General features: G+C 40.6%; 1 protein-coding gene across 1 annotated transcript in view; it reads right to left on the bottom strand.

Moving 5' to 3' along the window:
* Window positions 1–1,417: 1,417 nt before the first annotated feature.
* Window positions 1,418–22,867, bottom strand: part of kcnh2b (potassium voltage-gated channel, subfamily H (eag-related), member 2b) — a 620,615-nt gene continuing 599,165 nt past the window's right edge. The window contains 10 exon segments of the mRNA XM_055150833.1: window positions 1,418–1,705; window positions 1,903–1,977; window positions 2,496–2,601; window positions 6,014–6,203; window positions 9,021–9,162; window positions 10,181–10,335; window positions 10,454–10,556; window positions 12,159–12,352; window positions 16,806–17,058; window positions 21,430–21,629. Coding sequence (XP_055006808.1) covers window positions 1,418–1,705; window positions 1,903–1,977; window positions 2,496–2,601; window positions 6,014–6,203; window positions 9,021–9,162; window positions 10,181–10,335; window positions 10,454–10,556; window positions 12,159–12,352; window positions 16,806–17,058; window positions 21,430–21,629 — 1,706 coding nt within the window.

Below are 22,867 nucleotides of genomic sequence, written 5' to 3' on the forward strand. Positions count from 1 at the left end.
ATGGAATAAATTCTAATCTATCAGAAATCCTTCCAACCCACCACTGACAGTAATTTTGTACTTGGAATAACAGTTTAGCTTAGAAAAATGGTAAAGGCCTATATAGTTTGGGTCAGGGTGTTCCTGTTCCTTTAGTCCTACATTTTAAAGGGAATATTCTCTAAAGGTGATAGATTAGTCTTGGTGATCCAGGGCCTTCAGTGCGGAGAGGGAGCTGTGCACACTCACACACAGATGACAGCACAGCGCAGCACAGTCACTGTTTGCATATTAGACTGTACATGAATAACGGAGCGTTCAGCTGGTCTGCGTAAACTGGCAAACTTGTGTCGTACATGGTTTCACATCAGGGACAGGAACAGTGAGTATACAATATACAAGGACTGTGAGGAGTTTGTCTGCTGAGCAGATGGACAGATGCAGTCTGAGGTAGCATTAGAACATAGAGACGCTTCTTCAAATAGACATGTGCTTTGGAAAAGTGGAGCAGGCCTCGTTCACAAAAAACTGACTTCAGGTTTTCTCAAATATGTGACTTCATTGAAAAGTATAAAGTCACTGTGTGGAACATTTTACACAGGTTGTTACTAATATAAATAAGTCCAGCTGTACCTTCTATGACCCAGAGATTCTACAAACATGTTCCACACAGAACTTTACCATATTTCCTTCACTTGAATTGATTTTCTTTAGTTGTAAGTTTGCCAGTTTACTGCCCGTGACCCTGCCTAAGCATGCCATGTGTTCTTCAGTCACCTGCAAAACTGTACAATGTTCATGACAGGGTCATTGATATGTTCATTGAGAAAATTCATGGCTTTTACCTCTCCAGTTCCCACCCCTGAGGTGCAAAGCAGCCAATCCAGTGTGTGCTCTTGGGGAAGGGGCGGGCTTATCATTAGCTCCACCCCTTAGGGGCAGGACTTCAGAAGGAAGGATCCAATGAGTGAAGAGGACAGCAGATCTCCTGTTAGGCCAGCTAACACATCTCCAACCACCAGTTAGTGAGTTCTTGGGAAGCGCCGCGGACATAGACAATCTAGAATAATATCATAGGATTCAGTGCAAGGTGAAACATGGCTACTTGTTGAGAGCTTCATAGTCTGATGCTTGTGTCTTCCAGCTGTAGATACAGCAGTAAAGGGATTGTTGGAGCACACACTCTGTGAGCAGGTCTGTACAGTTAGAGGACAGCGCCCCCTGCTGAGAGGATTTGGTTTAAAGTAACTTGTACCATGTGGAGCTCCTCTGATGGGAGCAGAGGCAGCTGTTCTAGTGGCTTCTCCTGTAGTGGTAAGGTGAGTCTGAAGTGTGCCCTAAAGGGAGTGTGCCCCCCGTGTCCGGGTCAGCGCTGGGCATGGCGCTGGGCATGGCCCTGGGCATGGCCCTGCCCTGGAGCCTGAGCGCCTCAGGAGCCTTAGCTGCCCCCCGGGTCAGAGCGGTGTCTCTGAGGTGTCCGTGAGTCCAGAGGGGTCTGTGGCTCCTGAAGGGACAACCTGCGTTGGCTCTCTGGGTCCATGGAGACACAGGCCCCTGGAGTGAGCTCCACACCCCCGCCGCTCTGCTCCGGACCCGGCACCAGCCCCGTTCCAGGGCCCCGTCCCAACTGCAGCTCCAGAGCACCCAGTCCTGAGGGGTGACTGCTCATCACAGCGCCCTCATGTGGCCTGGACGGGAACTCCTCAAAGTCCTGTGTTTCCAGAATCTACACACATAAAGAAAAACACTTTCACAATATAATACCTGCACTGTGTGGTCTGATGTGTCTGTGATGGGCCTCTGACTGTGACAATACATATTCCATGTTTGTGAATGAACCTACCACTGCTGTGATCTTATCATTTATCACTGATCCTTCTAACCCTGTGGAGGAAGAACACTGGTGTGTGCTGTGTGTCTTGCCTGTGACAGTGAGGACAGAGCATCTGTCTCCAGAAGGGGCGCTGTTCTGTCCCCTGAGCCTGGGTATGGAGACACCTGTGGACCACACACAGAAACACTCAGAAGTACAAACTTTAGTATTTACAACAATTATGCACATGTGTGTTTGTAACCATGACATATAAAAATCCTTGCACACTGAAGAATTCCAATAGTTCCTTGAAGAGCATCTGATGTCCAGGTGTCCTTTTAGACATTGTACCCAAGCTGATGGACTTACATTTATTCCAGAGTTTAATGACTTATTCATAAATTTGTATTTAATGATTGTGAGTCATTTTCTATGAGCCCTGGAGTGTTGGCTGTTCCTTTGCTTTTGCTCCACGTCTGACTGAGTGGAGACGAGAGACAAACAAACTCATGCACATGAAGAATCAGGATGTGCAGAGGTTTGTCGTAGCTGGAAACACGTTGTGGTCATTTTGTACAGTTCAACACCGTCATAGAAATGGTGTTTTAAATCCGAGCCCAGGTGTAGCACACTTGCTGAGTCATAGTGCAGTAAACAGTAAAGTGTGTGAGCAGGTCGTGGGGGGTGGGGTGTGTGGTGGTACCTGAGGAGGGGAGGACACTGCGCTGTAGGCCGGGGGCACCAGGGCCATCTGTCTCTGCAGCAGCTGCATGATGGCCCCGATGTCTGCAGACATGCGGCTCTCCAACCTGATGCAACAACACAGAGACACTTCATAAGGGTGCACCCATACACACTGAATATGTGAATAGACATAAGGGTGCACCCATACACACTGAATATGTGAATAGACATAAGGGTGCACCCATACACACTGAATATGTGAATAGACATAAGGGTGCACCCATACACACTGAATATGTGAATAGACATAAGGGTGCACCCATACACACTGAATATGTGAATGGACATAGCTCGTCCACTAGTTGCAGAGAGCTAAATAGGAAGTGAGCAGTACATGGTTTAACTCTGGCTCCAATTCACTTTAATTTGAAAAATCATCACCCCTCTCCAGTGTTGGGAGTAACAGATTACATGTACCAGAGTTACGTAATCAGAGTACAAATTATGAGTAACTGTATTCAGTTACAGTTACTGTTTCAGTGAGTGGTAATTGGATTACAGTTACTTTGTTGAAATAAATAAATTACACAGAGGTATTTTTCTGTTTTCACATTTTGGGCTATAGCCCCAGGTCTAAACTAGATCTAAACCAGGTCTAAACCAGAACTAAAACAGGACTAAACCAGAACTAAAACAGGACTAAACCAGAACTAAAACAGAACTAAAACAGGACTAAACCAGGACTAAAACAGGACTAAACCAGGACTAAACAGGACTAAACCAGGACTAAAACAGGACTAAAACAGGACTAAACAGGACTAGGACTAAAACAGGACTAAACCAGGACTAAACAGGACTAAACCAGGACTAAACCAGGACTAAAACAGGACTAAAACAGGACTAAACCAGGACTAAAACAGGACTAAATCAGGATTAAAACAGGACTAAACCAGGACTAAAACAGGACTAAAACAGGACTAAACAGGACTAAAACAGAACTAAAACAGGACTAAACCAGGACTAAACCAGGACTAAAACAGGACTAAAACAGGACTAAACCAGGACTAAACCAGGAAAGAACCAGGACTAAAACAGGACTGAACCAGGATTTAACAGGACTAAACCAGGACTAAACCAGGACTAAAACAGGACTAAAACAGTCTCTCCTTCTCTTCTATCAATAATATTTTTAATACGGTGAAGTAAAGTCTGGTCTTTTTATTTTCTTTACGCAGACAAAACATCTTATGTTACAATAGCCTAGTCTTTGCTTCTCTACAGCAAATTAAGTAATCCAAAGTATTCAGATTACGTTCCTCACTTTAACTCATTTAATGGATTCTGTTACAAACTACATTTTGAGGTATGTAATCTGTAATCTGTAGGGGATTACATTTTTATTTTACTATTTTGTTCATAAGTCAAGATATGGACATTAATAACAAACCTATCAGGTGCCTTCTTTCCCTGAGGTTGCTCCTCTTAGCAATAGGCTCTATTCACGCTTACATCACAAAGATGTTTGGAAACATATGATGACAACTTCTGGTGTAGTTCCCGACACGACTCGACCGACTGTAATAAAACCCACTGAAGTAAGTCCTGTGCTGTTTAGAATCATCTGGAATTTGTCCCTCATCTCTTCTAATCACATGTACCCAGTGCACTCAGAGTTGTGTGTCAGTGGGGAAATGATGAAAACTGAGGTGTGGTTGGAATTGTTGATGAGCCAAACATAACAGAACACTACAATGACACGGAGATGAAGAAAACTGGAACATTTTCTCATTTTTCCTAGATTTTGTCAGACTTACTACCATGAATAGATTCCGCCAGAAGTTGTCATTGCATGTTTCCAAATGTCTTTCTGGTTTGTGACCATGAATAGAGCCTAGAGCAACAGGTTTTTTTCACAACTATTGTGCTTTACTGAGCTCCAGTTCCCTGCCAAACCAGCGAAGTTAGTGTTAAAGTGCGTACATTCACACTTCTGATTGGCTCGTTAGCACTCAGAATTCCAATTATTTCAACTCGGCCCTAAATTCATACAAGTGGCTGGAGCTGAACACAAAGCGTGATCTCACACACCATTAGTCCAGTTCTATACACAGTCTCTGAGTACACCAGACACTTTAGTCTAGACATTTCAGAAGTTCTCTCTTGGTTTTGCTTCCATTGCATTTCTCCTTTAACAATTACTTTCTCCCAGGAGTCCGCCGTGCCTTATGATTCTTATTAATAGCCGGGTTTCTGTCAGACAGCGTAGGGCTAAATGAGTTTGTGTGTGCATGTGTGTTTCAGTTAAAGGCAGTTTAGAACCCTGACTGTGGCTAATAGGCTCCGGCTGCAGATGTATAGGCCAGTGATTTTCAAACTATTTACAACATAAATTTAAAAAATTGCCACCAGAATGAAAGCAGAACTGAAATGAACTAAACTAAAGTAAACCCTAAGCTAAAACTCTTAATGCTTTTGTGTAGGACTTAAACATTACTAGATAAGAACCACCAGATGGAGTCAGTGTACATGCACCACAGTTTGAGAAACATAGGTGAAGGAAGAGTAAAGACTCACAATGTCATTTTTCTTGTGTAGGGTCAGCCACCCATGGAGATGTACTTTAAAATTGTTCACAGAATGGTATTAAATTACAGGTGTTTATTGGTAACCTCCACAGATCAGATTTGGAATTTAGCCTTTTGGGATTACCTGCTTGTCTCCATAATGATAGATACAGTATGTTTAACGGGGCTGCTGTATCGATATATCACCAAGAGTATTTTTTTTCTCTATTTTACTCAGTTATTTTGTTACAGCTACAGTTTTGTTGTTTGTTTAGTGCAGCAGTGTCAAACTCAAATTCACAGAGGCCAAAATTTAAAACTGGGACTAAGTCGTGAGCCAAACTAAATATTTACTGAAAATTTTCAACAACATATGCGTGTTTACTCTTCTTTCATCTGTAATGTTAAACCTTTTCTTATTAAAATAAATGTGTAATAATAGTTTTGCTTAAACATTGAATCCAGAACAAGCATCATATAAAATAAAAACAACATTTTAAATAAATAATGTCTTTATAGTTTATCTGTAGCCGGCGGGCAGCTCTAATACAGATTTGATATGATCTCGTGGGCCAAATATAATTATGTCACGGGCCAAATTTGGCCCCCAAGCCTGAGTTTGACATGTCTGGTTTAGAGGAACGAAACTCGTTTATGTGACACATTTGACATTTTCACTGTTTTGATGATTAAAATGTTTGTGTTTCATATGAATTCTGGACAAGAAGTGGTTTAATAAAGACTTTTAGTATCACAGCATTGATTTAGACTTTATTTTTTATCATTTTGAAATGTATCGAATTGAAAGCGCACTGAATCGAGATATGTATCATGTCATGGGCTATGTATCAAGGTATGTATCATCATCGGCAACTTCTTAATGATACCCAGCTCTAGTCATCACTGCTAAACATTCGTCCCTAGACACACATGCTGTCTGTTTTAGGCCGATGTGACGTTCCGGTGGTCGTACCTGTTGAGTTGCTTCTGGAGCAGGTCTAGCCGTGCGTCGAGCTGGCTCCTCTGCTGTCTGCTCAGGCTGTGCACGGGGGTGTGGAGAGGGGGCGGAGAGGCCAGACTACAGCTGGGGACCTCCTGGTACTGACCCCCACCTCGGCTCTCCCCCCAGAAACTGAAGATGTTTGAGACCCCCGAGAAGGCTCCTGTGTGGGGAAAGAAAACATCAGATCAGCTCAACCAGGAAGACGGAGTTTTCTACCTTACCTGAATTTGGACAAGATCTGGACTAAACAAGGACTAGAACAGGACCAAACCCAGTCCACATCAAGACTTAACTGGCCCCAAAACAGGACACATGTGAACGCACACTCAGCCAATCACAGCCTGCTAACACTTCCTCTAAACCAATCAACTCTTTCCTCTATCCACAGTGTTGGGACGGTTACTTTTAAAATGTATTCCCCTTCAGATTACAGAACCAATACCAATACTCAGAATACTTTGGATTACTTGATATTGTCATGCTTTCTAAAACTACACGAACGTAGCAACAACATCCTGAAAATTCTTGTTTGTTCTCTTCAAATTGTCTGTTGAGCCCAAGTCTCCATGAACAGACTTGTGTTTGCTGTAGAGAAGAAAAGACTAGGATCTTGACATGAAGAAGTTTTGTCTGCTTAAAGACAATAAAAAATGCCCAGTCTTTCCTTAACCAGATTCAAAATATTATTGATAGAGAAATGATTTCTATATGAGATCACTGCTGCCTTAAATTATGTCCACCTACTGTTAGGTGTCATATTGTTTAGACCTGGTTTAGTCCTGGTTTAGTCCTAGTTTAGTCCTGGACTGGGTTAGTCTCGGTGTTAGTCCTGGTTTTAGTTCTGATTTAGAGGTGTACAGGAGGAAGCACGATCTACGTGAGAAAACACAGTCCACACACAGCGCACGGGAGGACGTCGGTGTCCGCGCCGTACGGACGCAGATGTGGTCCGCGTGTTCTCAGGTTGATGACGATGATGAAGGTGGGTGTTTGTGTGTTTGTGTGTACGTCCCCTCATGTGGCAGGTCACTACAGTACTGCAGATACCATGAGCATATGCAGTTGAGTTTTCACCAGTGCCAGTAACTTCAGTTTGACATTTAACTTGTAGGTAACAAACTTGTATTTGTTATTTTTCTTTATATACACGTCCGTCCCTCTCTTTTGTGCTGTCTGAATTTCCAAGACACAAATGCGTTTTTGTCTGTGCACTGTTGGCTCTGTTCTACTGGCTCCTCGACCTCCTACATTGTGTGACTGACCAACGTTAACATGACGTTTACATCGCTCTTATTGCGCGTGTTCTGTTTGGGTCCCCGGCAATGAGTGGAATTACCGAAATAAAATAAAAAAGGGATGTTGCCCAAAATGTGAAAACAGGAAAATACAGCTGTGTAATCCATTAATTTCAACAAAGTAACTGTAATCCAATTACCACTCACTGAAACACTAACTGTAACTGAATACAGTTACTCATAATCTGTACTCTGATTACGTAACACTGGTACATGTAATCTGTTACTCCCCAACACTGTCTATCCATGGGTTTGGGAATGATGAATAATTGAGACAGTTGCCATAGTGATTAACAATTTAAAACAAAAATATCATATATTCTGAATGTGAAAATGTCCTCTCCCTCTTCACCACCAATAACTAAGATTATCATAAATTAACATAAATCACTTTGATAATAATAATAACGTCTCTGTATAATGTGTCGAGCGCAGTGTCTTTGCTTGACAAGCCGTGACCACATACGCTTACACAACTCTTTAAAAAGACAAAGTGAGCAGGCCGTGATTGGCTGCGGCTGCGACTGTTTGACTTATGACATTTGTCTTGATGGTAAAGTTGTTGGTGAATTGTATTTTAGAGGATAATAACACTGATGAATTTGGTAATTGTACATTTTAGAGCATACTGATAACAATGACATTTTTAGAAGATAATGATGAATTTGAAACCTTGTATTATTGTTTATGGAAATGAGAATGGATTACTTTTGATTGTTTTAATGATGAATTGGATAGTTGTTATTTTAAAGAGACATTGTTAATGATGAATTGTTGTTGTGTAAATCGTTTCCTTAAAGTCTTTTGTATCTGCAGATGGAAAGAAGCATGTAGCTAAATCTGGCACAGAGCAGCTTTTCTCTCTGTGTTTAATGTTTTCTGTGCACTGACCTTATTTTAAATAAATAGAAAAAAAAAAAAAGGCTGTGGAACATTCCCACTATAACATCCCCATAGAGACAAGAAGAAAAAGTACATAGGCCACTTTTAATTAAGTATAGAAAGGATTTTGATACTTTTATTTTAATGCACTCTTTAAAGGGGCATTGTGTAACTTCTCTGGTGGAGGGTCCATCACCTGCTTGTTTCTATGGATATATCACTGCTCTGTGTGGAATGTTCCACAATATGGCATTAAACAGTTCTACACTGCAAATTTCTCTGGTCTGGCAATGATTTTAAAACTTATATCAGGTTATTCATTTTGTTTTCAGATTTATTATCTACTTAATAGTTCTGAGATGCTTCATTCTAGTTTAGAGGTCATTTATTTTAAGATAATTTGTCAAGTAAAATGATGTTGCAGCATGGACTGATCATTTCACTACGTTTACATCATTTTGTGATAGATTTAAGTGTTTATATCTTAAATTTTGGCCAAGCTTTTTTGCAATGTACAAATTTATTTAATTACAGGTGGTTTTATAGCTCAAAAATACCTAGAAAAACAGGTATTGTGGCTGTGAGCGGGATCACCTCTCCACAGATCTGACCTGTAACTTGGTCTGGTTTGGTTTCTATGAAGATAGAAATGTTTAATATCATATTATGAACCATTACAAATGAAGCAATAAAATCTTCACGGAGAAAAGCGTTTGTCGAACCCTCTGCCACCAGAAAAGTTACACGATGCACCTTTAAAGTAAACCAATGTACAGTAGGTGCTCGAGCTGTGGTCTGACCTGACAGAGCGTTGCATGTGTTCCCGGTCTTGGGCCCTCCCTCCGGCTCTGTGCTCTCTCTGAAGTTCAGGACCTTGGCTGGAGCGTGAGGGTTCCCCAGAGCAGGAGGAGGAGCCAGGCCCGTCACCACCGCCTCATCCCCCTGGAACACACACGGAACTCACTCAAAACTCTGTGCTTTGACTTCTCAGGCGACCTAATGTATGTTCTGTCTCAGAGCAAGATCCAGTCAGGGGCGTCGGACTGGGCGAGGTACATGGTACTGTTTACCTGGGGCCCAGTGAAAATTTTCTAATATGTATTTTTCATTAGACAACATGAAGTGTGGGCCCACCTACTACCCAGAGGCCAGAATACATTCAAGTAAGAACATGAGATGGTGGAGCTCTGTCATAACTTCAGTGAAAAGCGTTATTATATTATTACTGTAAAAATATGTATGAAAAAATATGAGTGTCAAAGAGTCAGTTTGGTTCAAGAGTGACACAAACCATCACAGAAATGAGTCTGGTGTTAAAGTGTGGCTCTATTAAACAGTGGACTGCTTTATTTTGCTTCTAGGCATAAAATATTATTACTTTAAAAGTCCTAGTAGCAGTTTGAGTTTTGGAAAGGTTGATGCTCCTACTGTATCTGTTACTTCAGTTGGCACATGCTTAGTAAGGCCCCATGGTAAGAAATCAGCATACTGCATCTACAGGCCTCAGTATCCTGAATACTATCAGAAAAAAACAGTAGGAGTATCCTGGTTTCTCATCACCGGGATACTGGCTTATGGAGGAAACTGAAATCAGGATACTGTGTCTACATGGACACTCACAAAACCAGGATACTGAAAAAACCTGATCATAACTGGGATACTCGAGCGTATGTATTCACAAACTGTCCAAACACTTTAAACTTCATTTCAGTGCTGTTTTTAATAGAATATTTCTAGCAGTAACAATGTTGTTTTGATAATAATTCTAGTATTGATTAGTATCTGTGTATTGTATCTGTTATCTGTGTGCTGGAAACCCATGACAATTAATAACACCTTTACTGCATGTTGAAATCGAGTTTCCACAGAGTAAAACAGAATGTTCGGTGCATGTGGGTGAAGTGGACCCAGTATAAATAAAAAATGATCAAAGTGCTTAGTCCCTGGTCCATGTGCTCACCTCGTCTCCACTGGAGTGAGAGGACACAGAGCTGCGTGGGGCTGTCCACTCTCGGGCCTGGGGGACTTCCTCTGTCCTCTGGCTGAGGGACGTGTCTCTCTGTCGCCTCCTGATGGCTTTGTGGGTCTTTTTGATCTCACCTGCGTCTGCGTCATCTGTAACCATGAATGGAGCAAGTGAATAAAGTTATCAAAAAAGTCTAGTTAATAATGAAACTATCAATTTAAATATCATCCTAGTATCATATTCCATTTCCCCTCTGCTGACATCTACCTTTCTCTGTGCGGCGTCTGAAGGATAACTTTCGTCTGCGCAGTTTGTTGAAGCCTCCAGACTTGGACTCGTCGCTGCTGGGAGAGCCGGGGATCATGTTGGTCTGAAAGAACATGTACTTATAAATACAGTAACATGTGACAGTGATTTGACAGGTTGTAGTGCAGATTTGTACTCACATTTAAGTCACAGCCCCAGGGGAGCTCTGACTATGGTAAGTTAGTAACTAATAATATTAAAGTCACTCCCCTTTCTATTACTTTTGTGCTATTACAACACAATCGTGTGTTCCAGCTGAAACTCCTGCACATCACATCAGGTTTATGAAGTTGTAGTGTAGTGTTTTGTAGGGGTGTAACAGTAAATGTATTCGTTCTGAACCGTTTTGGTACAGGACATTCGGTTCGGTGCAGGGCTGTGCACGAGTGAGTTCGTGCAATTTGTGTGTGTTCACATTCCGCAATTACATGTGCAGCTACACAGAAGGCTCAGCTCTTGAATATTCATGAGGGAACTTGTCTGTGATTGGGGTGGGAGTGTTTCCTGCAGCGCTTTATGCTTAGGGCGGCTGCTTTCACAACAACTGACTACGTCCCTCCGAACCACGTGAATCTTCACAAAACTACAGTTGTTACTCCTGGTCCTCATGCCCTGGTCCTCACTTTTGTCTTGAAGAAGATTGAGGAAAACTTCATGCTGGAACTGTTAGTACTGTGCTTTACTTTTTTACAAGGAATTTTTAAAAATAATATTTCATTTCTTGATAAATACCTTTGTTGCTAATTTAAAAATATTTTATTTAACTTATTGGTATTACCAAGCAGCACTTTGCATTTATTTCCTGTTTGTATAATGTTAAAATAAATAGTTGTTTTAAACACAAAAAGCAAATGATTTTGCATTTTGTTCCCATACTGCATCGAAAATGAACCGAACCGTGACCTGAAAACCGAGGTACGTACTGAACTGTGATTTTGTACCGTTACACCCCTAGTGTTTTGTACCCTGGTTTTGGGTATTTATGAAGAATTGTCGTGCAGGAGCATGGGTGCTATAGGCTTGTGTACAGAGTTTTAGATAGGATCGTACTGCTAACCATGAGGATGGTTTGAATAGGGCCCAGGAGAGATCACTAGATCACTCAAACATGCATGGATGACATGTAAAACTTTTTCAGCCATGTTTTTTGGTAAGAGAACAACATTTTAACATGGTAGAAAGCTCCATGAAGTCAGTTTTGCTCAACAATCCCTCTTTGACATAGTCCTGTGGCTATTACATGTATATTTATTCTTAAAAATACTTTGAAAAACACATGATTCTTACAGTGAGCAGGTTGCTTCTCTACTGATCTGACCTGTAAACTAAGCCTGGTGTTGTTCCTTGTTTGTCTCCATGTAAATAGAATAGCTTAATGCCATACTCAATAGAAACAAGCAGGGGGATTTAATTATGTGTCTTTATAATGTTTATGTATTTATGTGTTACTGTCTTACTTGATGTATGAAATGTAGCAAAAAAATAAATAAATAAATAACTGCATCACCCCACTGGCTTTAATATATTTTGCCTTGAACTGTGCATTAATATTTTTTTTAGCAAATTTCTTTCTTTTTTTTTAAATCTCAAGGCATAAATATTTCCCATAATTCGAAGTACTACAAATGCAGTGACACAGACTGATCCCCGTGTTCTGTCAGCGTACGTCTCTGAGGTTGAAGGTGATCTCCAGGTTGTTCCAGAAGTGGTCTGCAAACTCAGGGTACATGTCCAGCACCTCCATGATGTCCTCCCTCAGGATCTTGTGCAGGTCGCAGTAGGTCAGGGCCCTCACGTCTGCGTTGGACTTCCCCGGGCGAGAGTACAGGTTTATGGGCTCGCCGAAGATGTCGTTCTTACCTGAGACAAGGAAAAGATCAGCTGTTTTATTATGCGCTACTCTTCCTCTTACAAATGGAAGCAGGATTTTTGTTTAGGGAAATTACAACTCAAGTAACTGTCTAGACGTAACATTAGATTTATAATTTGAAGTTAATTTAATTTGAAGGAGAAAAACATTACATTATGAACACAATCTGATATTCAAAGGTCATACCATAAAAATGAGACAAACTAAACCAAATCTGAAGGAGCTGCAAGAAACACTAATGTTCAAATGATTTCATATTGTCACATAAAGCTTTTGTCACTTTGGCTCACTCATACATACTCATACATAGTCAAATATATTACACTAGTAGGAGTCGCAGTATGGTGTCTTAAACTATTCTGAGAAGTAAAATTTCAGGAAAAGTGACTTCAGTGTATCTATCCACTTCAGCATTTAGTTCCCCGTGATTATTGTCCCCATAATCACACTGAGAAGTTTTGACTCATACTCCTGGTGATCTAAAGATCAGCTGTTGCTTTCTGTTCCCTGTGCTGCACCGAGCTGAAGAGGAAAGCCTTTGTCCACTCACCTCGTCTCATCTGGCACATATTGTTCTTAAATGCTTTTAAATCAAAGGTGAAATCATCAGTAATGTGCACTTGTTTTTACTAATCTGCGTTTATGTCATTTTATTGTTGTTAGTATGTAATAGTATGTACACTGTATGTATGTTATTACTATGTGCTAAATTGCTGCGTCCTGGCCAGAACTCCCTTGAAAAAGACATTTTTAATCTCAATGGGATTTCTTTCCCGGTTAAAAGTTAAAACCATAAAATAAAAAATCTGAGCAAACACATAGATCTGTTGTGATGCCTTCAGAACCCACATGGCACCACTGACAATAATAATATTGTTTTTACATAAGACACAATCAAAGTCACACTTGCACCAGAGTGAGGAAGAGTCTTGCTCTTCTACACAAAACAGAAGCAGCTTCCTGAGTATGAATGGATAAATAAATATATAATCATGGAACATACTTTGAACAGTGTTGTACCAGAGCAGACCTGGGCATTGTTCAGCTTCTGGGACACATATGGCCCTTTGTTTGACTCTGACTGGCCCGTTTAAGATCATTCAGAATTACAAAATAAACACATTTTATAATTGGACCTCATGCATGGACTAAAGCTGCATTGCTTTTATTTTAGAAGTTTTTTTTTTAATTGCATTTTTTGTAAGACAGCCTCACTTTTTCATTGTTTAGTCCTAACATAAAGTCTTACCAGAGTGAGCAGCTCGCCAGAACAATATTTACTGCTTTTTTTAAAAGAAATACAATTCATATCATGCAGAACTGAGTTAGGCGCTTTGGCCTCCTCAGTACAAGAGTATATTTTTGACCAGGAGATGGCGCTCTTGACTAAAATCCCAAACTACATCAGCTGGACTATCAGTTTGCCCTGATACTTCCTGCTTTATGTAGTATCCTCTACATGTCCTCTCTGTCTATAAGTGTATGTATTTATTAATTTATATAAAAAAGGGAAAACATTGTATTTTAATAAATAAAGACTTTATGGCTGTCCTCTTGGCCTCCTGTTTTCTGGCAGAATAAAAACTCCTCTTCATTTCATGTGTTTCTAATCCACCATGTCCTTCACATATCTCAGCTTCTTTAGATCTACAGCTCCAACATCCACAGCATTTAGTTTAGCCTGTCTCATTGTGTGTGTGTGTGTGTGTGTCTGTGTGTAAGAGAGAGTCATCCCCACAGCACAAGTCACATACATCAGCACCCTCTTGTTAAAGTGGTGGATTTGTTGCGTACTTGTTAGTGAAGGGAGAAGTTGTTTTGAGAAGAGTGTTTTGTTTTCAGTTCCTGATAATGTCTTAAAATAATAGAGCTGCTCTATAAAAAAATCCATGGAGTCATATTGGCTGCTTTTGAATCCCTTTATGGTTATGGACACAGCACTTGCCTAAACCTTTGCCAAACCTCCTTGTCAAACCCTGATCTCATCTGATCTCAGAAGCTAAGCAGGGCCGGTCCTGGTTAGTACCAAAATTAGCTCAAGATCTGGAGATAGGTCCCACTGCTCCTGACACTTCGCCCCAGCAGCAATGAAGGACGGGTCAATGCAGAGGACACATTTCATTATGGGTACAATAAAGTGACTTTGAGTTTCGCTTTATAAAACGAACACAACATTAACAAAACAATAACTACATTTATCTTTTATTTTTTATCATATCTTTTTGTGGAGTGGCATATGAGTGGCTCTTTTGTCTTCACACAATTTCCCACTTAAATCTGTTTAGGCTATTTTTCATTTCTACCAAAAAATGTTTACCAGGAGGCACTGGAAGTAAAACCGAGTTACGATTCCACCCAACTGACACTTTGCAGCTGATGTCGTCAACATTCCCTGAGGGGGTGAAAGTAACTTTAGACGTTGCTCTGTCTGAAGATCTGTTACTCAAGTCAGACTTTAATCTTGTTTTTAATCTTTTTTATAACACAATTTGACCAGAAAGAACTGATGATTTATGATACTAAACTAGGGTGACCGGATGTCCTTATAGACTCTATTCACGCTTACGACACAAACCAGGAAGACGTTTGGAAACACGCGATGAAAACTTGGGCTCTGTTCAGGGAAGTAAATCTGACAAAATCTCGGAAAAATGAGAAAATGTTCCAGTTTTCTTCATCTTCATGTCATTGTAGTGTTCTGTTATGTTCGGCTCATCAACAATTCCAACCACACCTCAGTCTTCATCATTTCCCCACTGACACACAACTCTGAGTGCACTGGTACATGTGATTAGAAGAGATGAGGCGCCAAATTCCAGATGATTCCAAACAGCACATACGTCTGCAGTCTTCATTTTACCACTGATCACATTTACTTCAGTGGGTTTTATGGTTTTATCACAGTCAGTAGGTACAGCAGAAGTTGCAATCGCATATTTCCAGACATCTTCCTGGTTTGTGATGAGGCGTGAATAGAGCCTATTTACCCGGGACAGTGTCTCCTGTCCCAGCAGATTTAACCAAAACCACTGATTTGTCCCAGTTTTACAAAAGAAATGCCCCAGATGTTTCTATTTTCGACCAATCTGATCCCTGTCAACAGTAAAGAGAAGCATAAGTTGTCCTTAATTTAGGTAAAATACAGAAAAGCTGCTGAAAATTGACCAAAACACAAAGAAAATGTGACAATACTGACTCACATGTTCGTCATGAATAGGCAGATTGCAGAACAATTCTTAATTGTGCACTCATTTCACAATTTTATTACTGGGTCCGGTCAACAGAGGGAAACGGGCAGATTTTTGACATTCAAATGTCTCTTATTCAGAAACTAGAGGGACTATTGAAATAAGTAAAGTATCAGAATGTAGGAAAGAGTTACACTCCAACAGGGTCAAGTTAAACCTGTGATATTCTTTCAAGTTGTTGACAAAAAATTTAAAAACTCATGTTGGTAACGGAGGGAATGAAATATGCAGCACTTTTTGGTCAATAAATCCAAAACAGTGATAACTAGTGGTTCTCACTTCCATATCCTTAACAAACTGGTTTGAATATTTGCTTCATATAGTTTTCTACCATATGGTACAAGATTAGGTTGAAAAACCTCTTACTTTTTTGACTAATGAGATTTTTTTTTTAAGAAAGGTCATGGTAACGGAGGGAAAATTGTGCAAGCAAGTAGAAGGTGTGTGATTTTGCATAATTTGTCAGCTTTTTTCTTCCAAATACTTTAATATTACTTCAAAATAAAAGGTAACTATTTCTATAAAATATGTCAGTCCTTCCAAGCAAATGTTTATCATTTTAATTTTTTTTTTTTTTTTTTACATCATGTACCTTCATCAACAGTTCAAAGATGGAATAACACAAGATATGATGAAATACATCCATGATTTGCAGGTCTTTGAAATTTGGGAAATAATTTTTGTTCCATGTTTCATACATGGTCTGTTTAAAACATATGGAACTTTAGAACCAAAAATGGTACAGAAAAAAGGTCAACAGTTTCATAAACTAGAGTACATATGTATCTGTTCAATACATTTTTATATCAGATGCATTAACTTGAATTTTTGGCCTTGTTGTTTACTTCTGCTTGACCGGGCCCTACTATCAACCACCACAAACCAGGGGTGTCCCAGTTTTTTATTTTGAAAATCTGGTCACCCTATGTTAGTCTCTCACACATTAACTTTAAGTCCCAAGCTCGTATTACCCTACATTTTTTCAGTTAGTCACTCTCATCCTTTTGTTGAAAATCTAACTCCTAAACAGGACTAAGAACGCTTATATTTTTCTTGAGTTTTCAGACTGTCAGTGTCAGTCACTAATGTGTGCATTGTGTCACCATGGAAACTGCTGAACATTCCACCATAGGCATACAAGTAGAATGTCACTGCAAAACTCTGTCACAAAAGATGAGCGCTAAAACTTCCTCACCCAAGATGGCCACCACCACGTCTCCGCGCAGGATCTCGATGGAGCCTCGGGAGATGAAGTAGAGCGCGGTGAGGACGTCGCCGGCGTGCACCAGCGTGTCTCCGGGCGGCGCGTGCGTGGTCTTGAACTTCATGGCCAGAGCGCGCAGACAGCCTTTAGTGGAGCCCTTGAACGCCTTACAGTTCTGCAGCAGAGTCCTGTTCAGGTGCAGGCAGATGTCGGCCTGCAGACACTCAGGGAAGCCTTTGAGAACCTGCACCGGGCGAGCCACAAGATCAGAGGAGAGGGCAGAGAGAGAGAGAGAGCAGGTGAGTGGGTGGAGAAGATACGCTGGTGTTAGGAGGGGTTAGAATAGCACAGCAAATCTACATAAAATCTACTGTAATTGTACATTTTTGTAGTTTTCAAAATAGACAATTGGCACGGTTTACCCACTGAGCCTCAGGTGTGTACAGGAGAAATGTTTTAGAAGATCTGAAGAGCAGAGTGAAGTCTACATTGTCCAGTGTGTTCAAGTGCTCACAGTCCAGCCCAGACTGGTTAAAAAAGCCAGCTTAACTCTGATAAAAACTCGATTTCTGTAATAAATACATATATATATACATATACATCGATTGATTGGATTGGCCCAAACATTTAGGGACTAATCAGCATACAAGTTTCTGTAAACTACATCTCTCTTTTAACAGCTTGAGTTAAGGTAAGCAGATGACACTGGCAACTTAACATCGTAACGGTTTATTTCAGGGTTTTTCAGATTCAGGGGTCAACAGTGTGTTTAAATAAAGCTTCTATCTGACGGTTACACGCTGCTATTCCAACAGGCCTAATTTTCAGCGTTGTGACAGAAACATTATTTTTCCAGTATCCCACTGATTCAACTTTTTACACTAACTACTAATTTTCTGCTTTTCCGACATTAATAATATTAATGTGGTAGTCTATTATACTTTGTGCTCCCATATATTCCATATTTCTCCCATATTTCTTTTGGTCAAATCAATTACATCAAGGTGGCTGCTGGCCAAGCTTGGCTTTGCATTGCAATTTGGCACTACAGAACAAATAAGAAACTTCGCCTGCCACGTGGTAGGATGCAAAAGGGAGATATTAGGCTGATAGAAGTTTGCAACGGGGCTGTAGGCAAGTGTTTAGGGACGTCTGTCTTACATAGGAACGAAGAACAGCAATAGACGCGCCTGGTTAGACTATCGCAACTCTCAAAAAAAATAAAAAATTAAAAATAAATACAGTATATGATGTGTTGGAATAGCGATACTAAAAAGCGTCGAAAAACCGGCACTAAATAGAGGCATGTTGTAATGGAGGGATGTTGGAATAGACGGTGGACTCCATTATCTGCTCTCAGTCACTCGTGTTGTGTCCAGTTAAAGACCTGTCACAGTCCACGGTGCTTTTTCCACCTCTCACAATGCATTATGGCAGACATGTCAAACTCAGGCTCAGGGGCCAGGTTTGGCCCGCGGTATCATTATATTTGGCCCACGAGATCATATCAAACATGTATAGAGCTGCCCACCAGCTACAGATAAGATATAGAGACAAGTTGTTATTATTTTATATTACACTTGTTCTGGATTCAATGTTTAAGCAAAACTATTATTAATCATTTATTTTAATAAGAAAAGGTTTAAAGTTATATATCTCGAAAGAACAGGAAACATGCAGATGTTGTTGAAATTTTTCAATAAATATTTAGTTTGGCTCACGACTAAGTCCCAGTTTTTAATTTTGGCCTCTGTGAATTTGAGTTTAACACCTCTGCATTATGGTCTATATTTACATAAATACAATCAAATACTATTAACAATGGCGTGATCCTTAAATAATACACTAAACAGGGAATAGTGTGGACATTTGGACATTGGTATTACCATGTGAACACCATCTCTTAGAAAGATACACCTGTACTGTGACATTATTAACACTATATGCACATAACAGTGAGCAAGGAGAAGAAAAGGAGCACGTGCTGCAGAACACAATCAGCCAAATCTGTGAGCATGGTTTTACTTCGCTAACCTTGACTTTCTAGCACAGGGCTGGGACGGCTCAGGGCTACTGCAGCTACATGTGAGTGTGAGCGGACACAGGAGCAGAGGCCAGAGTGAAAGCAGTGACAGGATAGGCACTAAGAAGAGGAGAGTTGTGCTGTAAAAACATATAAGTGCCTCTGCTAAACTTCTAGCCTTGGCCCTGACAGTATTTTATTTAATTTTTTTTTATTATTTTTGAGCAATAAAAACACCTTACCCCTCTTCTTCCACAATTCATTTTTAAAGCACAATCATGTCCAGATAATGAAACAAATGAAGCCAAACACACACAAAATGAAAAGTGTCACAGTGAACCCAAATGGCACTCGTACGCATCAGAATCCACACAGAAAGGCTACGGCCAACACTTCTCTGTGCACACATAGACTATTATTGATAGACACTGTATGGGCCTGGGACATGTCCTGTAGCACATGACTTTATGTTTAGCTGTGTGTTTAGGCGTGTGTCCACTGTCTATCAGTAAGGCTGGTCTATGCGTGCACGTCCACGCACAAACGCCTGCTCTACTCTCCAGCGTGTGGCATACTTACATTAGTCCTATTCTCCATGTTGGGGTTGGACCATGACCAAGCATGATGTGGCTTCAGATCGTCCTAGCAACGCACAACGCAAGCTCAACAACATGCACGGACACCTTCAGCAGGATCAGGGAGCCATTCAAATCTAACAGTACACTAGGCTATGTCTCCCACGAATGTGTTTCATCTGTTTCATGTGTTTCATGGAGAGGCAGAGTAAGAATGTATACTGTATGTTTCTCTTAAATACCGTACTTTTTGGACTACAAGGCGCACCAGATTATAAGGTGCAATATCAATAATGTTGAATTCTCGTCTATTTTCATACATAAGGTGCACCGGATTATAAGGAGCATTAAGCGAAACAAAGAAACAACACTTGAGACTGATCATTAGTCCAGGCGTCCACGATCCATTGGCCAATCGTGGAGTAACTCGCTCCAGCATTGTCTCTCTGTCTTGGTGAATGTGGATTATGAATGTGAATGTGTCTGGATCATTTAAGTTTGTTTTGTTGTTTCCTGTGAGGACGACTCAAATATACTTTGAGTAACACTGTATTTAATGCAGCTTTGTGCACATGTTTATGTTTTAGAGAAACAAAGCTTAAAACCACATGGCTCATTTGCATAAACTGTAAGCACTGAAAAAAACTGATCGCTACTTGTGCGCTGATGTGGTCAGCTTCTGTCGGACTTTTTCCAAGAGGCTCCTGACTACGGTAGCTGTAATGCTCCAACAGTCCATCAAGCAGTGTGGCTTTGTAGTTTACCGAAGTCGTACTGAAACATTTTGACAGATCACTTTGATGTCAGTGAGCACAACCAGAATTAATACATAAGGTGCACCAGATTATAAAGCACACTGTCAGTTTTTGAGAAAATTAAAGGAGTTTAAGTGCGTCTTATAGTCCGAAAAATACAGTAAGTGATAAACCTTAATGCTATCATTATTATCATACTTTACTCTAAGGAAAACTGTTTCATTTGAGTTACTATGTCAGCTAAACTGAAGCTTCTGACAAAGAATCCCAGGCTTTTCTGTGTGGATGTTCACCCTGTGTTTGAAGTCTAAAATATGCAACTGTAGACTAATCCTCCAGCTAGGACCTCCTGAACCTCTCCCTGAGCTCTGCACTGCTCCTGACAGATTGCCAAGAACAAGAGCCTCATTCATGAATGTCTTCTTAGAAAAGGTTTATATCTTACACTTTAAGAAGAGGAGAGAACTCAGCTTCACACTGATTCACAGATTCACAGTGCTTTCTTAGCAGGCGAGATTTCTTCTTAAATGAGAGTTACACCTAATTCACCAACACCGGATACAAACATCACAGCACAGAGATAAAGACACTAATAATACAATACTCATTTCTCACCAACACAAAAGTAAGCGCCGAAAGCAGCGCTCTGATAGACTGTGCTTAGTTTCATCTCTCCATCTGAACAAAACCATTCTAAAGCAAGTGCCCGTGTAGGCATGTGGATATTAAAAATGTGCCAAAGGGTTTGTGAGAGCCAGTTAAAGTTATTCAATCCCTACTTCCTCCTTCTGCAGTGTGAAAAACAGCTTTAAAAATGTCCAAGCACACGTTATCACACTTTAAGTCACCTACTTACAGAAATAACCGATGGCTTTCATAATTTTTCATTGCGTCTTACGTGAGTATAAATCCATTTCTTTGTAAAACATGTCATGAATGAGGCCCAAACATCAGAATGTGTGTATAAGCTTCAAAAAATAACTTATTTCTTAAAAGCTAAAACAACCTGCTGCACTGAAACTACATTTTAGACCCAGGACCTTACAGTTCCATAAGCCAATATTGTTATACCCCTGTACCAGCTAGCCTTTGTGTGTGTACTAATGCGTAACGCTCGCACTTTTTGGCACCATGGAGACAAGGGCATGGCACACAGGTGAGGTGGGGGAGGGGCAAACAGGTAGGATGAGGGTGGGGCATACATACAGGAAGAGGGCAGGATGGGTGAGAGATGGTCGACTCTGTGTTTATTGTGTACTCACGGCGTTCATGTCGATGCCGTTGGTGTAGGACCAGGCGTGCTGGAAGTACTCCTCCAGCCTCTGCCTCAGGGGGTTGGGGATCTGGTGGAAGCGGATAAACTCTCGCACTCGGAGCATCTGCGTGTGGTAGCGCGCCGTGCCCGAGTACAGACGCTGGATGATGGCGGAGACGTTACCGAAGATGCTGGCGTACATGAGCGCTGCAGAGCAAGAGAGTTTAAGGGGTTATTCATGGAGCTGTACTTATTTCAAAGAAACCACTCAAATTCTGGTTTTCAGTCGGTGTCCACTTTCATCTTACAGCCACAAATCACTCAAATAAAGATAGAAAGGTGCAAAAATTTAAGCTGTGAGAAGAGATGGTTAAAAGAAAGGTTTGTTGGCGTACATGAGTGCAGAAGAGCAAGAGAGTTAAAGAAGTCTTAAAAACATGAAAAACAGAACTATTTTCAACAGTTTGCATTGGTCCAGCGTTATTCCTCACTTACCTTATTCATTCTGAGCATCCTATTTATTCAGAGCGATTAGTTTATAATCATTTTTCACAACTTTCAGAGGCCTGAGCAGAGTTTTGTCATCACGGTAATGCTATCAGTGCAACAACAATACCTGATGGATGATGCAAATGCTTTATCATGCACACAGCACACAGAGGCATCACTGTGATCTTAAGTCATGATTTTGTATTAGGCTATGATTAATATTTTGTTTATAACTGAACGTGTATCTGCACAGACAGATTTTTATAAATTTTAAATGTGCTCATATCACTTTTTTTGGTTCATGTATTTGGCTTTTGAGTTCACTAAGTCAGAGTGACCTAATCGAGGTTTATGGGAGAGCCTCAAGTTTTGAGAAAATTTGACATCATGACGTTGCTTCTGCCCATTACCTTACATCACAGCCCTGAAATATGTGTTGGGGGAGCAGGATGGGGGTGACCTGAAGTCAAGTGATTGGTTTTCATATTGTATTTCAGTGTGCTCGCTCTGTCCTGCCCAGACTAATGAATGGATAAGAACAGAGCTGTGTGCTGTACAGTCATGGAGAGTTCAACTTCAAGTCAAAGTGTGTCCAAGGAACAGTTTGTATGTCTTATTTTCAGCGGGACCCTTCTGCAAAGCAAAAAATGTTTGCCTGATTCATCAGCCGGTTTTACATTGTTTCACTTCGTACAAACCGTCTGACCTCGCAGCCTTAGATTTCATTCACTCGACGGTAGGCAGGTACTTTTTATCATTTAACCAATCACTGCTATGTGGTCATGATATATGTAATGCACCGCTAATGGGGTTAACTGGTATATTAAGCTTTTACCAAATCCTGTAGGAAGATGGACACTAACGTCTTTCCCCTTGATGAAATTCACCAAACATTCTCTGGGAATCGTTGACAACACAGAATATAAGGCTCTTCGCTGATTGGCTGGTGCCCAAAC

Source organism: Boleophthalmus pectinirostris, unplaced genomic scaffold, assembly GCF_026225935.1.
Source record: "Boleophthalmus pectinirostris isolate CB_2022bp ecotype Guang Dong unplaced genomic scaffold, ASM2622593v1 HiC_scaffold_15, whole genome shotgun sequence".
Classification (NCBI taxonomy): domain Eukaryota; kingdom Metazoa; phylum Chordata; class Actinopteri; order Gobiiformes; family Gobiidae; genus Boleophthalmus; species Boleophthalmus pectinirostris.